Genomic DNA, 14,896 nt, shown 5'->3' with positions numbered 1-14,896 from the left:
GTCTCTAGGTACGTTCCAGGGCTTACAACATTGATATCAGTACCTGGCATGCAGCTATGGAGGGCTAGGGCACGCTCACCAGGTTCACAGATGATTTAAGCACAGGAGGAAAAGCAAGCATGTTGTATGCAAGAGTGAGGAATCAAAGAGATCTTGATGAATTGGCACATGTTCCTGGTAATCATGGCTGTATACAAGCCACCTCAAAATTTAGTGACTTAAGACAACTCCGGGAATTCCCTGGCAGTCCAGTGGTTAGGACTCCGTGCGTTCACTGCCAAGGGTGCGGGTTCAATCCCTGGTTGGGGAACTAAGAATCCCACAAGTCATGTAGTGCAGCCAAAAAAAAAGAAAAAAGGCAACTCTACTCATAAACCTGTGGTGAGGACGGGGCTTGGCAGGGACAGCTCAGCTCTGCATCACTTAGTCTCAGCTGGAGAGGCTCAAAGGCTGGAGGCTGAAGTTATCTGAAATCTCAGCCATGTGTCTGGTGGTTGGTGTTGGCACTGGCTTGGGCTTGGCTGGTGGTAGAACACCTACATCTGGACTTTACATGTTGTTGCTTGCCTTCCTCACAGGGTAGAGTTTGGGTTCCCAGGGCAGGGATCCAGAAAAAGATAGGGAGGGAGGGAGGGGCAAAAGCAGTATCACCTTTTATGACTAAGCTCAGAAGTCAGAGAGTATTACTTTTGCTGTATTCTACTGATTTGAAGTAAAGAGAAGGCCAGCCTGCATTTAAAGGGAAGAGAGATTAGATTATCCCGTTTGATGGGGGGAGTGTCAACTAAATTTGCACACATGTTTTAAAACATGAGAGTCTATCTTCCAGACAAAAATTATTTCTCTTCCTCCTACATGTAAAATATACCTATCCCTCCCAAGGCTTTCGCAAATCTCATTTATTATGACATTGGACTCAGACTTAAGGTCCAAGAGCTCACCAAGTCAGACTCTTTGGGTATTGTTCTTCAAGTTCAGTCTCTTGATCTGAAGACCTGTGAATTAAGAGGGTAAGAAGTATATATCCACATACCCCCACCACCATTCAGCATATAGTGATGGGACACACATGGGATAGGATAATTGGTATAAAGAGTTGCATTTAGAATGAGGGAAAACAGGAGGCACATAGCAATCACTAGTCCATAACAGTTCTGAAATCTAGCTAGGCACATGTAGCCGTTTCTTTGATTAGAGCTTGGTCTTACTTCTTGTGACAGTTGGCTCTGCCCTCTGGGCTTTTGGTTCTGTTCTCTGAATTTTCCTTCCCTTTCTATAAAAAGTAATGTATGTTTGCAGCTGAGTAGTATTTTCAGTCTGCTTTTTGCCTGATGAAGATTGGGGTCCAAAGACCTCTTTTCAGTGTGTAGGATCTCTGTCCTTTCAACTCTAGCTGATATAATTCCTTTAAAAAAAAAAATTATTTATTTATTATTTTTGGCTGCGTCAGGTCTTAGTTGCGGCACTCAGGATCTTCTGTTGCGGCACACAGGCTTCTCTCTAGTTGTGGCATGCAGGCTCAGTAGTTGCGGCATGTGGGCTCTGTAGTTGTGGCATGCAGGCTCAGTAGTTGCAGTGTGCAGGCTTAGTTGCCCCGCAGCATGTGGGATCTTAGTTCCCCGACCAGAGATCGAACTCGCATCTCTGCATTGGAAGGCGGATTCTTAACCACTGGACCACCAGGGAAGTCCCCTGATAGAATTTCTTTAAAGAACTTTGTGGATTTCATATGAATCAATTTATAATCAGCTTTATTAGACAAGGGCAACACTGACAAATCACTTTGAAATAAGCTCTTCTATGCCTTAGATTCCTTGTAAAACTTTTGGGAAACAATGCCCTTAAGATTCTTAGAGGACCTTTTCTTAGTTTATGAGGCATCATATTAGATCTTTTGAAGACTTAATAAAGTTTTACAGTTACATTCATAATTTCCTGAGAGCACTCTGGATTCAGTCTTTGCCCAGGAGCCATTTCTTAATTGTAGCATCATTTGCCCTCTGATAAGTCTAGGGGTGAGAGAATTTTATTTCAAACCTAGTAAGTCCTGGATCCTTTATATTTCACAGTTTGTTTTCAGCTTATCTCTTTCCTTTTAGATTTCATTGTTGAGGGCAAAAGAAGTCAATCAGCACTTTCTCCAGTCCGCCTGGAAATCTTATCTGGATCATCTAGTTCATTAGGTGCATCTTTTATTTTCCATGTTGCCCCAGGCAACAGCATTGCTGAACTTTCTGCCTGAAGAGTCAGGTCTTCTTTCTTCCTGCTTCCAACAGCTTTCTCTTCTCTTTCCTTTAGACCCCCTTGAAGGCCTGCGCCTTCCACTAACAGTCTCCTTAAGGTCCTACCTGCTGCCTCATTCTCAAAACACACAATGGAGAGTGAAGGAGACTAGGGCCAGATCATATAGGGCCTTATAGACAATCGTAAGGACTTTGGATTTTAGTTGAGTAAGAAGGGAAACCACTGGAGGATGTTGAGAAGGAGAATAAACTGATCTGATCTACATTTTAAAGCATTCCTTTAAATGCAGAGAAGAAGGGATACCATTAATGGAGTTGTTTAAGAAATCCAGGAGAATGGTGATGACTGCTTGGACCTGGGAGTGGTAAGAATTTGACAGATCCTATTTATGTTTTTAACATAAGCCAACAGGATTTGCAGATTGATAGAAGAGATAGACGATAAAGAGGCATTGACTGGAGCCAATGGAAGAGTTTTGTACCATTTACTGAGATGGGGAAGACTGCAGGAGAACAGGTTTTTCTGGGAGGGAGTAGAATCATCCTTTCCTCTTTGAACATAGAAACTTTAAGATTCTAATAGGCATCTTAGTGGAGATGTCAAGTAGGCAGTTGGCTTCAGGGGACAATTCTGGTCTGGCCATGCATTTGGGAGTTGTCATGTATAGATGTCATTTAAAGCCAGGAGCCTGGTTGTAAGATGTGAGCCCAGGGCAATCCAGCCTTTCCTGGTTAGGAGACAGTGAACAATCAGCAAAGGAGATTGTGAAGATGTGGCCAGAAAGGTAGGAGGAAAGGACAGAGGGAGTGGTGTCCTAGAGACCACATGACAAAGGTATTTCAAGACAGTGGGTGAAGACTCTGCACCTGTCATTAGATTTAACAACTATTGGAGGTCATTGTAGTAGGAACTAGGGTGGGTTCTAAAGTGGACTGAAGAGGGGTGAGAGGCCTTAGCCCTTGGATAAGAAATTATGATCAAATTTGGGAAAAATAAATATGAAGACTAGAAAACAGTTCACATAGCAGATTTATTCCACTTGAGTGAAGGCATAGTGAGAGAGTGGAGATGATGTATATTTTGGATACAGGCATATTTGAGTTTGAATCTCTGCTTCCGAGTTGGCCCATTGTGGAACTTTGGGCCATCGTTCTATGTCCATCTATAAAATGGGGATAAAAGTACTTTTCTTAAAAGGTTGTCAAAAGGATGATATGAAAAAATAATATGCAAAACATCTAGTACAATGCCTGGCACAAAGTAGGTGTGCTAGACATGTAAAATACCATTGTTTTCATTTTTCTTTTTTTTAAACTACAAATTAGAGTTTTCCATGACCCTGATTTTCTTCTCTGGGTATTATTGGTGTGCTAGAGCAAATAATGATGTTAACCCATAACTGAGACTGTCTAGTCCACCCCACTACACTTTTAGTCTTCCTTTTGGCTTGGTTGTATACTTGGCCAGTGGTATTAGGATTAGAGGAAAGGGTACTGACCCATTGTCAGGAGACTTGAGTGATTCCCTAACTCATTTGCAATATGACCTTGAACACATCACTAGGCCTTTCAGAGACTTAAATACCCCATCTGTAAATAGGGACTCATAATCTAAGCTCTGTACTCTGTTTTTTTAAAGTCTTCTCTAACCTGAAACTACTCCCCAAATTAGCACCGTACATGAAATTCCCAACACTCCCCATATGGCATTTTATAATTTAGAAAATGATTTCACATTCATCGACTCATAACAAGCCCTATCAACTAATTTATCTGCCCAGTACTGTGATGTGAAGAAAAATCAAACTTCTGTTCTACTTCTGTTCTACTGAACCTTTTCAATTGAACCAATTAAACGAGATAACAAATCCAGAAATGGGCTTAGAATAGTTCCAGACATACAGTGAGGCCAATAAAGGCAAGCTACAGTTGTTAAATCTCAAATTCTAGGATTTTTGATTAATGGGGCCATGTCTTTTATCTTGCCATATCTTTGCATCTGTGCACATTCCAAAGTAGATAGGACATTGCTGGGTATAGAAGGGATGCATCCAATAAATCAATACTGACCAAATGAAAAAAAAAAAAAAAAAAAGAGGGGGTGAGAGGAAGTAGACTATAGAATTTTTTTCCCAGAGATTTGATTTAAAGTACAGAAGTAAAATGGGCAGATATAGGGATCAAAAAGTTATGTGTGTGTGTTTTAATATGGGAGAAATAAAAGCATGTATTTAGCCAGGAATGATTCTATGGAAAGGGAAACTGATGGTGCAGGGAAGAGAGCGGAAAATTTGCTGGAACCGAGTTCCTGAATAGATGGGAAGGGATGGGCTTAAGTGGAGCGTGGCCATTTATCCACAGTAATAAGGCAGAGAGAAGACAGGACACCAGCACAGATGCAGGCAGGTTGGTAGATGCTGTGAGAATGCATACATGTTCTCTCCTCATGGCTTCAGTGTTCTCAGTGAAATAAGCAAGATCATCAGCTGAGAGCGAGAAAGGGGGAGGAGAAAGTGTGAAGGAGTTATCCAGGCAGGTGAAAGAATAAAATATGGTAGGACTCTGGGTGGTACCAAGGGTTCCCGATAATGACTTTAAAGTGAGCCCATCTATGATTGTACAATTTGAGTCTCCAGTCATGGTCAGCCTCTCAGGTTCTGGCGTGGAGAAGGCAGAGAGTCGGCGGGTGTTTTTTTCGGTGGATATCATGGAGGGAAGATCGTTCAAGGGAACTGACGACAACTGCGAGTGAACGAAGATAATGGATCACGAGCAAAGTGAGGACATGGGTTGGGGCAGGGAGGAGAGACGATGAAAAGGTAGTAGGATCTCTGACATGCGTATCCTGGTGGAATCAGAATATTAGCAGGGGTGAGCTGGGAAAGGAGGAGTTGGTAGTGAGTTGAATGTACAAATCTTGAAATTGAGATTATGCATTCCTTTTAGGACAATATTCTTGAGAAGGGCTTGGTTTGAGTGTAAGATGGAAGGGGCTTCAGTTCCTTGGACCTGCTGTTCTGTATTTTGGGGCAAGTTGTTTAATCAGTGGTTCAGTTTCCTCATTTGTCAAGTGGTAATTATAGTAGTTCCTAATTCATCGAGTTTTTAAGAGGACGAAATGAGTGAATGAATGTAAAGTCTTCAACAGTGCCTGGCACATGGTAAGCATTTAATAAGCTTTAGCTGTTACTGTTGTTACTTTTCTAGGTCTTAGGTGGCGCCAGGGTCCATGGGAAAGAACTGAGGAATAGTCCCTGGGGCCAGTGACACTTCTTGAGGAGCCAGATGGTCCAACAGTAATTAATTGGAATCCACTTTTGTTGAAGAAATGGGGCCCAGTTACGACCCCCCCCACACACACTTCCCTCAGTGATGGCCTAACGGCAAGCCCTGGTTTCTGTCCCTGCTGTGAGTTAGCTCTGTTACGGTGGTTTTACCTGAGGTCCTAAGGCTTCTGTGATTGATACCGAGGAGCAAATTAAAACCACGTCCTGTGAATGTTGCTTAGAGGGCCTGAGATGTGTCTATACAGGGGCATTGGAAAATGGGTGTGGACAAAGCACAAATAGCTATCACTACAGTCTTGGACTTCTGGGAACCTATGTGCAAATTATGTCAAGTGCTAGAACTCCCCAGGAATGAGCCATAGTATCCTTTTTTGAGATCTTTTTGGCTCCGTTGTCACTTATAGATTGTCAACTTTTCATAGTCCCTTAGATCAAGAAGTTATTTTGTTATATTGATGAAGACTGTGTGCTTTTAAAGTCTTTTTTCTTTTCTGATCTACAGGAAACATTATTAAATATCATTGTGGTATTCTTAAATTCTCCAAAGGTGAGTCAGAATTATACTCCATGTTAAATAAGATGCAGCAAAGCTCTTTTTATTTGATGCTGTCCATGCTTTATGAAGATGTTTTAGGGCTTATTCTACTATTAGAGCTCTAGGAGACTCCAGAAGAACAGTTGACAAATGGAAGGTTGGACCCTGAATTTAATACATATCTTTTGAAGATTAGGATATTGGTTTACTGGACAGCGTTAAAGTTTTAAAATCTAATTTTGAGACTGTTACGTAGGAAATTGATGAAATCGAGACATGATCAGCCAAGGTGGATAAAAGATGCTCAGGGCATTTAGCCAGGACTGTCAGAGAGTAAGAAGGAACTTGTGCCCATCTGTCATTTCTCTTTGGGTTGCATAAATGCCATTATTAAGATTGACAGGACTGAAGAGGTAAGGCCACCTAACTACTAGACTCCTGCACCCTGGCAGAGTCATTGCCAAGGAGAGCTTGTTATCTTGACTCCTTAGTGATTGGGTATTGAGGTTACAGTTTGTTAACGTTCTCCTGTGTTAGGAAGCCAACTGTAGAAATCAGGATGAGAGAGCAGGGTCTGTTTTGGTTAATTGTCACCTTATCTTCCTGCAAAATAGGATCTAATTCAGCTTGTGAGGATACACAGAACTATAGGATATAAGTTTGAAATAGGAGAGAGAGAGGAGATGGGGGACAGGAAGGGGGCAAGATGGAAAGATTTTCCTAGAGACTGAACAGCTTGAATGTGGAGAGATGATGAGAGAGAGGGGGCTGTCTCTCCTCGTGGCTGTCTAGGTAGCAAGCGCAGTTCAGGAAAGCTGTTCTGTAGCCCAGCACCACAGTGACCACTGCTCAGCTCTCTGCTTCTCTCTTTCCCCCAACCCAGGACAGATGGGAAGACTGAATGGGACATTGCTTCTGGAAGTCCGTCAGGTCTTCTTTTTCTGGAAGTCCTTCAGGAACATTGATTTCTTAGCTGCATAGTTACTAGCTATCGGGTAGCACTGATTTCAGGAAGTCCTCAGCTATAAAGGACTTGGAGTATTATGTTCTGTGTTGTCACTTAAAAATGGATCCATTAGCTTTAAGAGCAGTGGAGCTGTTAGATATCATTCTTATAAAAACTTAGGGCTGTGTTCTCCATTTCTATTTTGGGAAAGTTTTTTTATTTGCGAGCATGCTGTTCAAAGGTTTTCTCTTCAATGATGCCTTCCTGTACTTACCCTGAAGAGCTCATTTTCTTTTTACATCATCTTTTTATCTCATATGTATTCATCTTATACACATGATCATCTCACCACATTATATTTCAACTCTGTGTCTATGTGTCTGGTAAACTGTGGGTGCCCCACGGTTAGGGAAAAGTTTCAGTCATTTGTTGTTTTGCTACACTCCCCAAGACAAGATCTGACATGACATATAAAGAATATATGTAGTGGGTATTCCACAAATGTTAAGTGAATGAATGGTGTCACAGTTTTAGAGCCTACATCCATTCTGGATATAGGTGAATATTCTGAATGTAGACCCTAAAACTGAAACTGGGATACTGTGTTCATTGGCAAATTCTGTGCCTTTTTTTCTCACTGGTGATGGAGCAGCTGCCTGATGTGTTTCATGGTGATCACACATGTGCTATGTTTGATTGCTTGTTGATAATGTGTGGTGACAAGTGCCATCATGGGATGGCTACTTTGGTTCCAAGGTCATTTCTTTCCTTTGGCTGAGCGTAAGTGGGTTTTACATTTTAAGATGCTAGCTTATGGAACCTGGTGGCTCGTGTTTTATTATGTACGTTCTGGGGCATTTATCACTGTCTGACCTCTGTAACCCCTGGTTTCCATTTAGATCAAATGCAATGCGTGCGTGGCGAGCGCTGGATTGATATTTGGCGTATCTAATGTGCAGTGAGCAGCCTTTGGCTGAGTCTTGACTCTTCCTTTTTTTGCTGCAAAATTGTAATTTCTAACTCGTCTCAGAAACTTCATTATACTTTTTCACCTCACAAATCTGATTGCTCTCAAGGAAAGATTTATTTTAAAAGTGTACAGACTATCATTAGGTGAAAAATTTTAAGAGATTAACCAGTCTTTCCCGTTACATTTAGTTTAAAATTTCCTTCTTGTTTTCTTTACCCGGCTTTTTAATGACTGAAAATCATTCTGGAGGGAAAAACAAACAGACAACGATTTGGTTTGAGGAAAATGTTTGTAAAGTTTGTTTCGGGGGGGAGGATGATGTGAAAAGGAGACTCTCTTGCAATTTCTGTTTTTTACTAGTTTCGAGATGAGATTAGACAGAGGAGGAAGACCAGAGGCCTCTTCCCTCCCCTCCTTTCTTGCCCCAAGCACTTAGTGCAGTGTAAGGCCTAAAATTCAGGCCTAGTATTATGTGTGCCTTGACATCTGGAGAAAACTGGGAAGGCCTCTCATGGCGCAACTCCAAGTCTCCTCCCAAAAGTGCTCTTGTGGGTAGGGTCTCCTCCCCAAATAACCCTCCAGGACCCCAGCCAGCTGACATCTTGATTTTGGCCTTGGGAAAGAAACCTAGAGCAAAGAAACCAACTCATCTGCAGACCCTGGAGTTAATAAATGGGTGGTGTTGTAAGCCTCTACATTTGTGATAACTTGTTATGGCAGCAATAGAAACCTGATGCAAGTGTTTATGGTTGAGTGTGTTTTCCTTGGTTTTATCTTACTTGAAAAATCCAGGGATAGTCAAACCCTTTTGTTTAACGTGAATTGCAAGAAACAGTCCACCCACCTAATGTTTCCATTTTGTGGGAAGCAGCCGTAGCTTTATACACCTAGAGGAAGGGGTCTGCTCTGTGTCCCACACACAGCTAGCTGAGCATTTGAATTGATTTTACTTGACTTAGATGAATCAGTGTTTCCCTGGGAGCCATTTATTTTAACACCAAAGCCACATCTTTAGCCATTGTGGGCTTCAAAAGCAGTTCACTGATTATGGCCTCCTCTTCAAATATATCTTTTTTTTACTTTAAAAGTGAGTGTTTCTAGACCTTCAAAAATTGAGACACGATAAGGAGCGGAATAATGAACATTGTGTCATAAGTTGCTACCCATTTATATTGGTTACCTTTTGAAAAAGTTGGAAAATCTGAAACTGCTCTAGGAGTTGCAAATAGTGAAGATTATGTGTACTTGAATAGAGTTAAGTATTGTACTAAAATCTTACAATAAAATGATTATGACATTCATTTAGGGTGAATGATTTTTATATGTAATTAAGAATAAAAGGTAAGGGGATTGTATAAAATATTATAATTACTATTTATAATTACTGCTACTGTTATATAGCAGAGCAAGCATTTCTGCCCTTAGTGGAGGGGCAGGGAAAGGGAAGCTGGGCAGGAAGGTTCTCTTAGACTCCTTTTGTGGCTTGTGATTCTTGACCCAGTGTGGTCAGGAGAGTGTGAATGATTTCACCAGGACAAACACAAGAGTGCAAGGAATGAAGTGGCTCAAGGTGGACCAGCTCCTACCTCCCTGCTATGAGATTTGCTCCTTCTTCATCCAGGAACATGAGAAGATGGAAGCTGGTTAGCTCGGCCCTTGGAATCTCCAGCATTTGACAAGAACATCAGGGTGAAGGTTCCACCTTGCCCACCACCCCCGACTTTCCAGGCAGTGGAATCCCTTCGACTGTGTGCTTCCATGGGAGCCCCGGGTGCCCCCTTTGTACTTGGTTTGCTTCTCCCCTCCTCTTCCTCCACATGAAGATGAGGCAGAAGGCTTGTTTCTTTTTCTTTCAGTGATTTTATTTCACAAAGGTGAGATTTAAAGGAAGGCCTCTCCACAGAGCCCCAAATTCTCCCATCACTGTCTAAAATTCTATTCGTCAAAAATTAATTTGAATTAATAAGCAAGTACCTTAGACTGGCTAATGGCACTTATTAAGAATGACCATCACACCTTAATAATAATCATCACTAGCATGTGTTGCATGCTTAGTGTGAGCCAGGGGCTATTCTGAAGACTTTGCATGACTTAATTGATTTAATCCGCCTAGCAAGCCTATGAAGAAGGTTCAGAGAGAGAGGTCCAGTAACTGGTTCCAAGTTACATGGTGATGATGAGGGGAGAGGCAGGACAGCATCCAGACCAGTCTGCTCTGGGACTCGAACCCTCAGCCACTGTGCTGAGCCACCTCTCCTGGATACTTAATGAGAATTTGATTTGATTTGGTTGCTTTCTTCCTTACATCTAGCAGCAATATCTGTAAGGGATGGGACTGGACATGAAAAGAGTAAAGACATTTTAGGGATAGACATGTCTGTAGGGGAGTTGTTATAGGGACTCTGGAAAGAGATTGGGGGGCATTCTCTGCAGCCGTTGTTTTCCCACCAGAGGCGGTAAGAAGCTCACTCACTAGCATCTTGATGTTACTGATCTTATAACCAGTACGAGAATTCAACTAAGAACCCAGCATAGGTTCTCTCCTGTTTCTCTTCTCTGCTTCTCTCCAAACACTGACATTTTTCTTTTCTTTTAATGTTCTAGCAGCAGAAAACTCTTATGTAAGTTTATGTGTATATATCATAAATGAAATGTTTTACTTATTATTTAAATGTTATTTAAAAAAATAACACTTTCCAAATACTCTTGAAGCGAAGGCCAATGAAAAGCAACTAATTTCTGTAATTACCCTTTTCTTCCTCACACAGTATTGGCTGGATCCTGCGAAAACCCTAGCTGAACACAAAGAACTGATCAACAGTAGGTATTTGATTTTAACTTTGTTAAAGTTTGAAAACAGTATAATGTCCATGACTAGATGGGTGCAGAAATAGGCTTTAATACTATGTAGGTGAATATTAGCACTTGAGTGCCAGAATATGGAGATGGGTGTTTGTACATCGCCAGGTCTCTGCAAACTCTGATTAGATTTGTGTAGATAAAGACTCTGAGTGGATCTGAGTATTGAATTTGGCTTTTGTGTGCACCTGGCCTGGACTTTTGTCTGTGACTTTTCCATTGTCTTTAAAATTTCACCTTCAGACAGAAAAGGCAGAGAGGCACTGGTTTGAAAAAGAGGTGGACATTCAACCTTTTAAAGTGCTTGGGTTTCTTGGGTTAAGGAGTGGTATTGCCCTTCACATTATTCAGTTGGCTGAGTCGGTAATTAAGGAGTGCCCTCATAACCTGAAAGATTGCTATGGCTTCAGAAAGGACCCATCTGTTTTGGTTTTAATTTTATCAATATGAATCTTACTAGGTGACTCAGAGTCTAATTAAGGTTGTATTCATTAACGTTAATTTCCATAACCCAAGTTTTTATTTATAAATGTGCATGTGCACACACACTTGCAGCCCTTAAGTACGCAGAAGAGTAGTTATTTTTAAATCGTCTTTATGAAAATTATGGTAAAATATCAGTATATAACATAAGGTGTACGACTTGGACCACTTGGGGGTGTACAATTCAGCAACGTTAAGTACATCCACATTGTTATGCAACCTTTACCACTGTCCATCTCCAAAATGTTTTCCATCTTCCCAAACTGAAACTGTATCATTAAACCATTTTGCTTTAATGTACAAATTATTGCTAATAAGATCTAGTGGATTCTTCTGGCCTTTCTTACCCCCATTCTGAGTCTGTACTTTCCATGTGTATTGGCTCACTCCCCGTGGTAAAATGGGTCACATGGTGCTTTACGGACCCCAAGGGCAGGAACCGAGCTGTGCCTCAGAAGGGAATTGGGAACTAAGAACTGCAGCACGAACGGTCAGGAACTCAGTACTGTTTCTGTGAACATCAGCATCATTTTTGTTTCTGTCTCCGGCCTGGCTCTCTTTGCCCCTCCATCTCTGTGGTGGAAGCCTCCTCAGTTTCCAAGTTACAGCTCTAGCCACAGGCAGAAGTGCACTGGCTGTCTCTGAATTGCAATTCCGAATTCTAGGGCGGGTGTCGGACCAGCCCAGTTTGAGTCAGTAGCTCACGTCAGTCCTGTCAGCTATGTCTAGGCTTTGTGCAAGGTCAGTGCAAACATAGCTGCTAGGGGGCCAGCATTCTGGATGGGAGTGGGCAACAGGTTTCAAAGATAGGGCTGGAGGCCTATGAGATGAGAAAGGACCCTCAAAATATATACCTTAGACATCATCAAGTTCTGCCTACTCCGCCTACACAGGAGTAAATCCTAATCAGAAACAGCTTATGACCTGCCATGGATGAGAAGCTGCTTGACAGCAGAGGGATGACTGAAGTCCTGACCTTCTGACTTCTAATACCACGTGCTTCTTGAGTGAGCAAACTGCCCACTAAAGGCTGAGGGGAAGCAGGAAGTTCATGTGATTAGATGTGAATGCAGATAACTTCCAAGAGGTATCCTTGTGTGAATGGTAGGCATTCCAATTTAACAAGTCTCATCCCTTGGGATCTAGAAATCTGCACTTTTCCAAAAGATTCAGGTATAATAATAAATACAGTAAATATCTGTCTTGTCCATTTGAACCACTTACTTTAAAAATAGCAGTTCAACTAGAAAAATGGTACAGATGAACCGGTTTGCAGGGCAGAAATAGAGACACAGATGTAGAGAACAAACGTATGGACACCAAGGGGGGAAAGTGGCGGGGGTGGAGATGGTGTGATGAATTGGGAGATTGGGATTGACATGTATACACTAATATGTATAAAATGGATGACTAATAAGAACCTGCTGTATAAAAAAATAAATAAATAAAATAAAAATACCAGTTCAAAAATTTCAGGAATTGTTATTTTAAAACAAACGCAAAGGTTTTTTATAAGAAAAAAGTTGAGATTTCTACCCAAATGATGAAGAAAAATACAAATTATTTTATTTAAGGTGTATTATTCAAGTGTTCCTAAGAGCATTTGAAGTATATATTTCATTACATGGCATGAAATATTATGTTTAATATCTATAATCTGTAATGCAATTACTTTCTCATCCTAAATAAATGTCATCCTGTTAAAAATTTGATGTACAGGAAGAATAAAACACTGATATTACAATTGAAAAGTTATGTAAGTGAATAATGCATAATTTTTTATCTCATAAGATAGTTTGATAATTAATGAGGGAGAATGGCTCTCACATCTCCAGCAGATAAGTCAGAAGGAATATCTGTAAAAATGACAGAAAATTTGCTAGTCGCCAGGATTCTCATAGGTGCATTATGATTTAGTTATCCTGAGCTAATGGGAGACTATTATCATTAAAGGCCTTGAAATTAGTCTTCACAAAAGGTAGATTAGAGGATTCCCAGTTTCTGGCTTCTGTCTATTTTGCTAGAGTAAAACAATGTTAACTTATTTTACATAAGAATTTCTTAAAGGTAGGCTCTGTGGAAAGACGTAGATCAAGATGATAATCTAGGAATTTACTTCACCAGCACCTGATATTTATAGTCAGTCTTAGGCTAGGAGGCCAAAAAATACTTGGGTAGACATATCCCTGCTCCAAAATCTCCATTTCTTTAGCCTTTGATTGATCTATAAAACAGTGATGTATAAATGAAGTATTTGCTTGCTCTGAAGGTGTTATATTTTTTTCCCTGAGAGCCTGTATGGAATAGTGGCCAGCAGGCACTGAACTCTAAGTACTAGCAAACGTGGTTCTCATCATTGGGATCTTGGGCGAGTTGCTTTACCTCCTTGGAGCTTTTCCTGCCTTGCATATGTTACCAGATGCTTGTTGGGAATCAGATGTTTAGGAAACATTTTTGCACATTATCAAATACAGTCGAATAGTAATTTATATATTTGGACCCCAGACACTTTGTATGTAAGTGGGAAAGGGAGGGCTGATTTGGGCCAAAAGTCCTAAAAGAAAATTAGTCCAAACAATGTTTTTAATTATGTATATTTCAAATTTCTGCTTAACTGCTCGTCACTAAATACATTTCAACTATCTAGGCTTGGTCAATAGGGTGTAATCTGTCATGTTCCAGAGCATAAAAGCAGCTCTGGAGTCTGGACAAGGCCTTCCTGCCTTTGTGCACCATCTCAGCAGCATCTGTGCTCCTCCTGCCCCCACATGCCAACCCTCGTGTCCTGCAGGTGCAGGTGGACCCATCTGCTCAGTAACCCAGAGCTTGATTGGCACAGATCAGCAGCGGGTGGACTTCCCGGCTCTTCTAAATATTTAATAGTCAGTGCCTCCTTGACATCTGTGTTCAGGGGTAGAGGTCTGTTTGTCACAAATAGAAACACAGGGATTAAGGAAACATATAACTCGGACATATGGAATCCACTCTAACGATAAATTGTAACAAAGTTTCTTTTAAAATTTAGTTTCTAAAAAAGCTCCAGCCTAAGGAGTGCCTTACACAGGAAGGCATAGCTTAGGGGAGCGGGGCGAGGCCCTAGTGTTGCTTGCCTTCTGTGTGCCAGGAACAGGGGTTTTATACACATAGCTTGTGTGTCATAATAATAATAAATAATAACATAGTTCATATATTATAAATTCATTATGGCTTTGTTATCTGTTGTTCTATGTAACTTCCTCTCCCCAGCTTCTAAATTGGTGACTTTATTTACTTAGTTAAAAATGAAAATAAACTGTATGTCTGTTATACAGTATCAGAGACTTGGGATAACAGTGTGTGGGTGGAAGTATTTTTACACAGGTGCCTGTTTCGTATCTTTTTTATTTGTGTGGGAGAGCTTTTGTTGGAGAAAAAAATTAGAAACTATGACCACCGATTGGTGCACCAGGTAACAGATCCATTTTAAAACAGATTTAATATAAGATCTAGTTTCCACATTGCTCAGAAGTATGCAGTTTTGGAAACAGTGCAGGTTATATTTGTACCTTCTGAAATAGAAATATTTCTAGTGAA

General features: G+C 40.9%; 1 protein-coding gene across 7 annotated transcripts in view; it reads left to right on the top strand.

Moving 5' to 3' along the window:
* EPB41L4A (erythrocyte membrane protein band 4.1 like 4A) overlaps nucleotides 1–14,896 on the top strand; it is a 263,468-nt gene that overhangs the window by 131,558 nt on the left and 117,014 nt on the right. For all 7 annotated transcript variants that reach the window (XM_082455778.1, XM_082455775.1, XM_082455773.1 and 4 more), the window contains exon 3: nucleotides 10,750–10,801. In XM_082455778.1, the coding sequence (XP_082311904.1) occupies nucleotides 10,750–10,801 (52 nt within the window). The remainder of the gene's footprint in view (nucleotides 1–10,749; nucleotides 10,802–14,896) is intronic.

Source organism: Balaenoptera physalus (genome assembly GCF_965194825.1).
Source record: "Balaenoptera physalus genome assembly, chromosome: 3".
NCBI classification, from domain to species: domain Eukaryota; kingdom Metazoa; phylum Chordata; class Mammalia; order Artiodactyla; family Balaenopteridae; genus Balaenoptera; species Balaenoptera physalus.
Note: the sequence above shows the minus strand (reverse complement) of the source record. Positions and strands in the feature narration are given on the sequence as shown.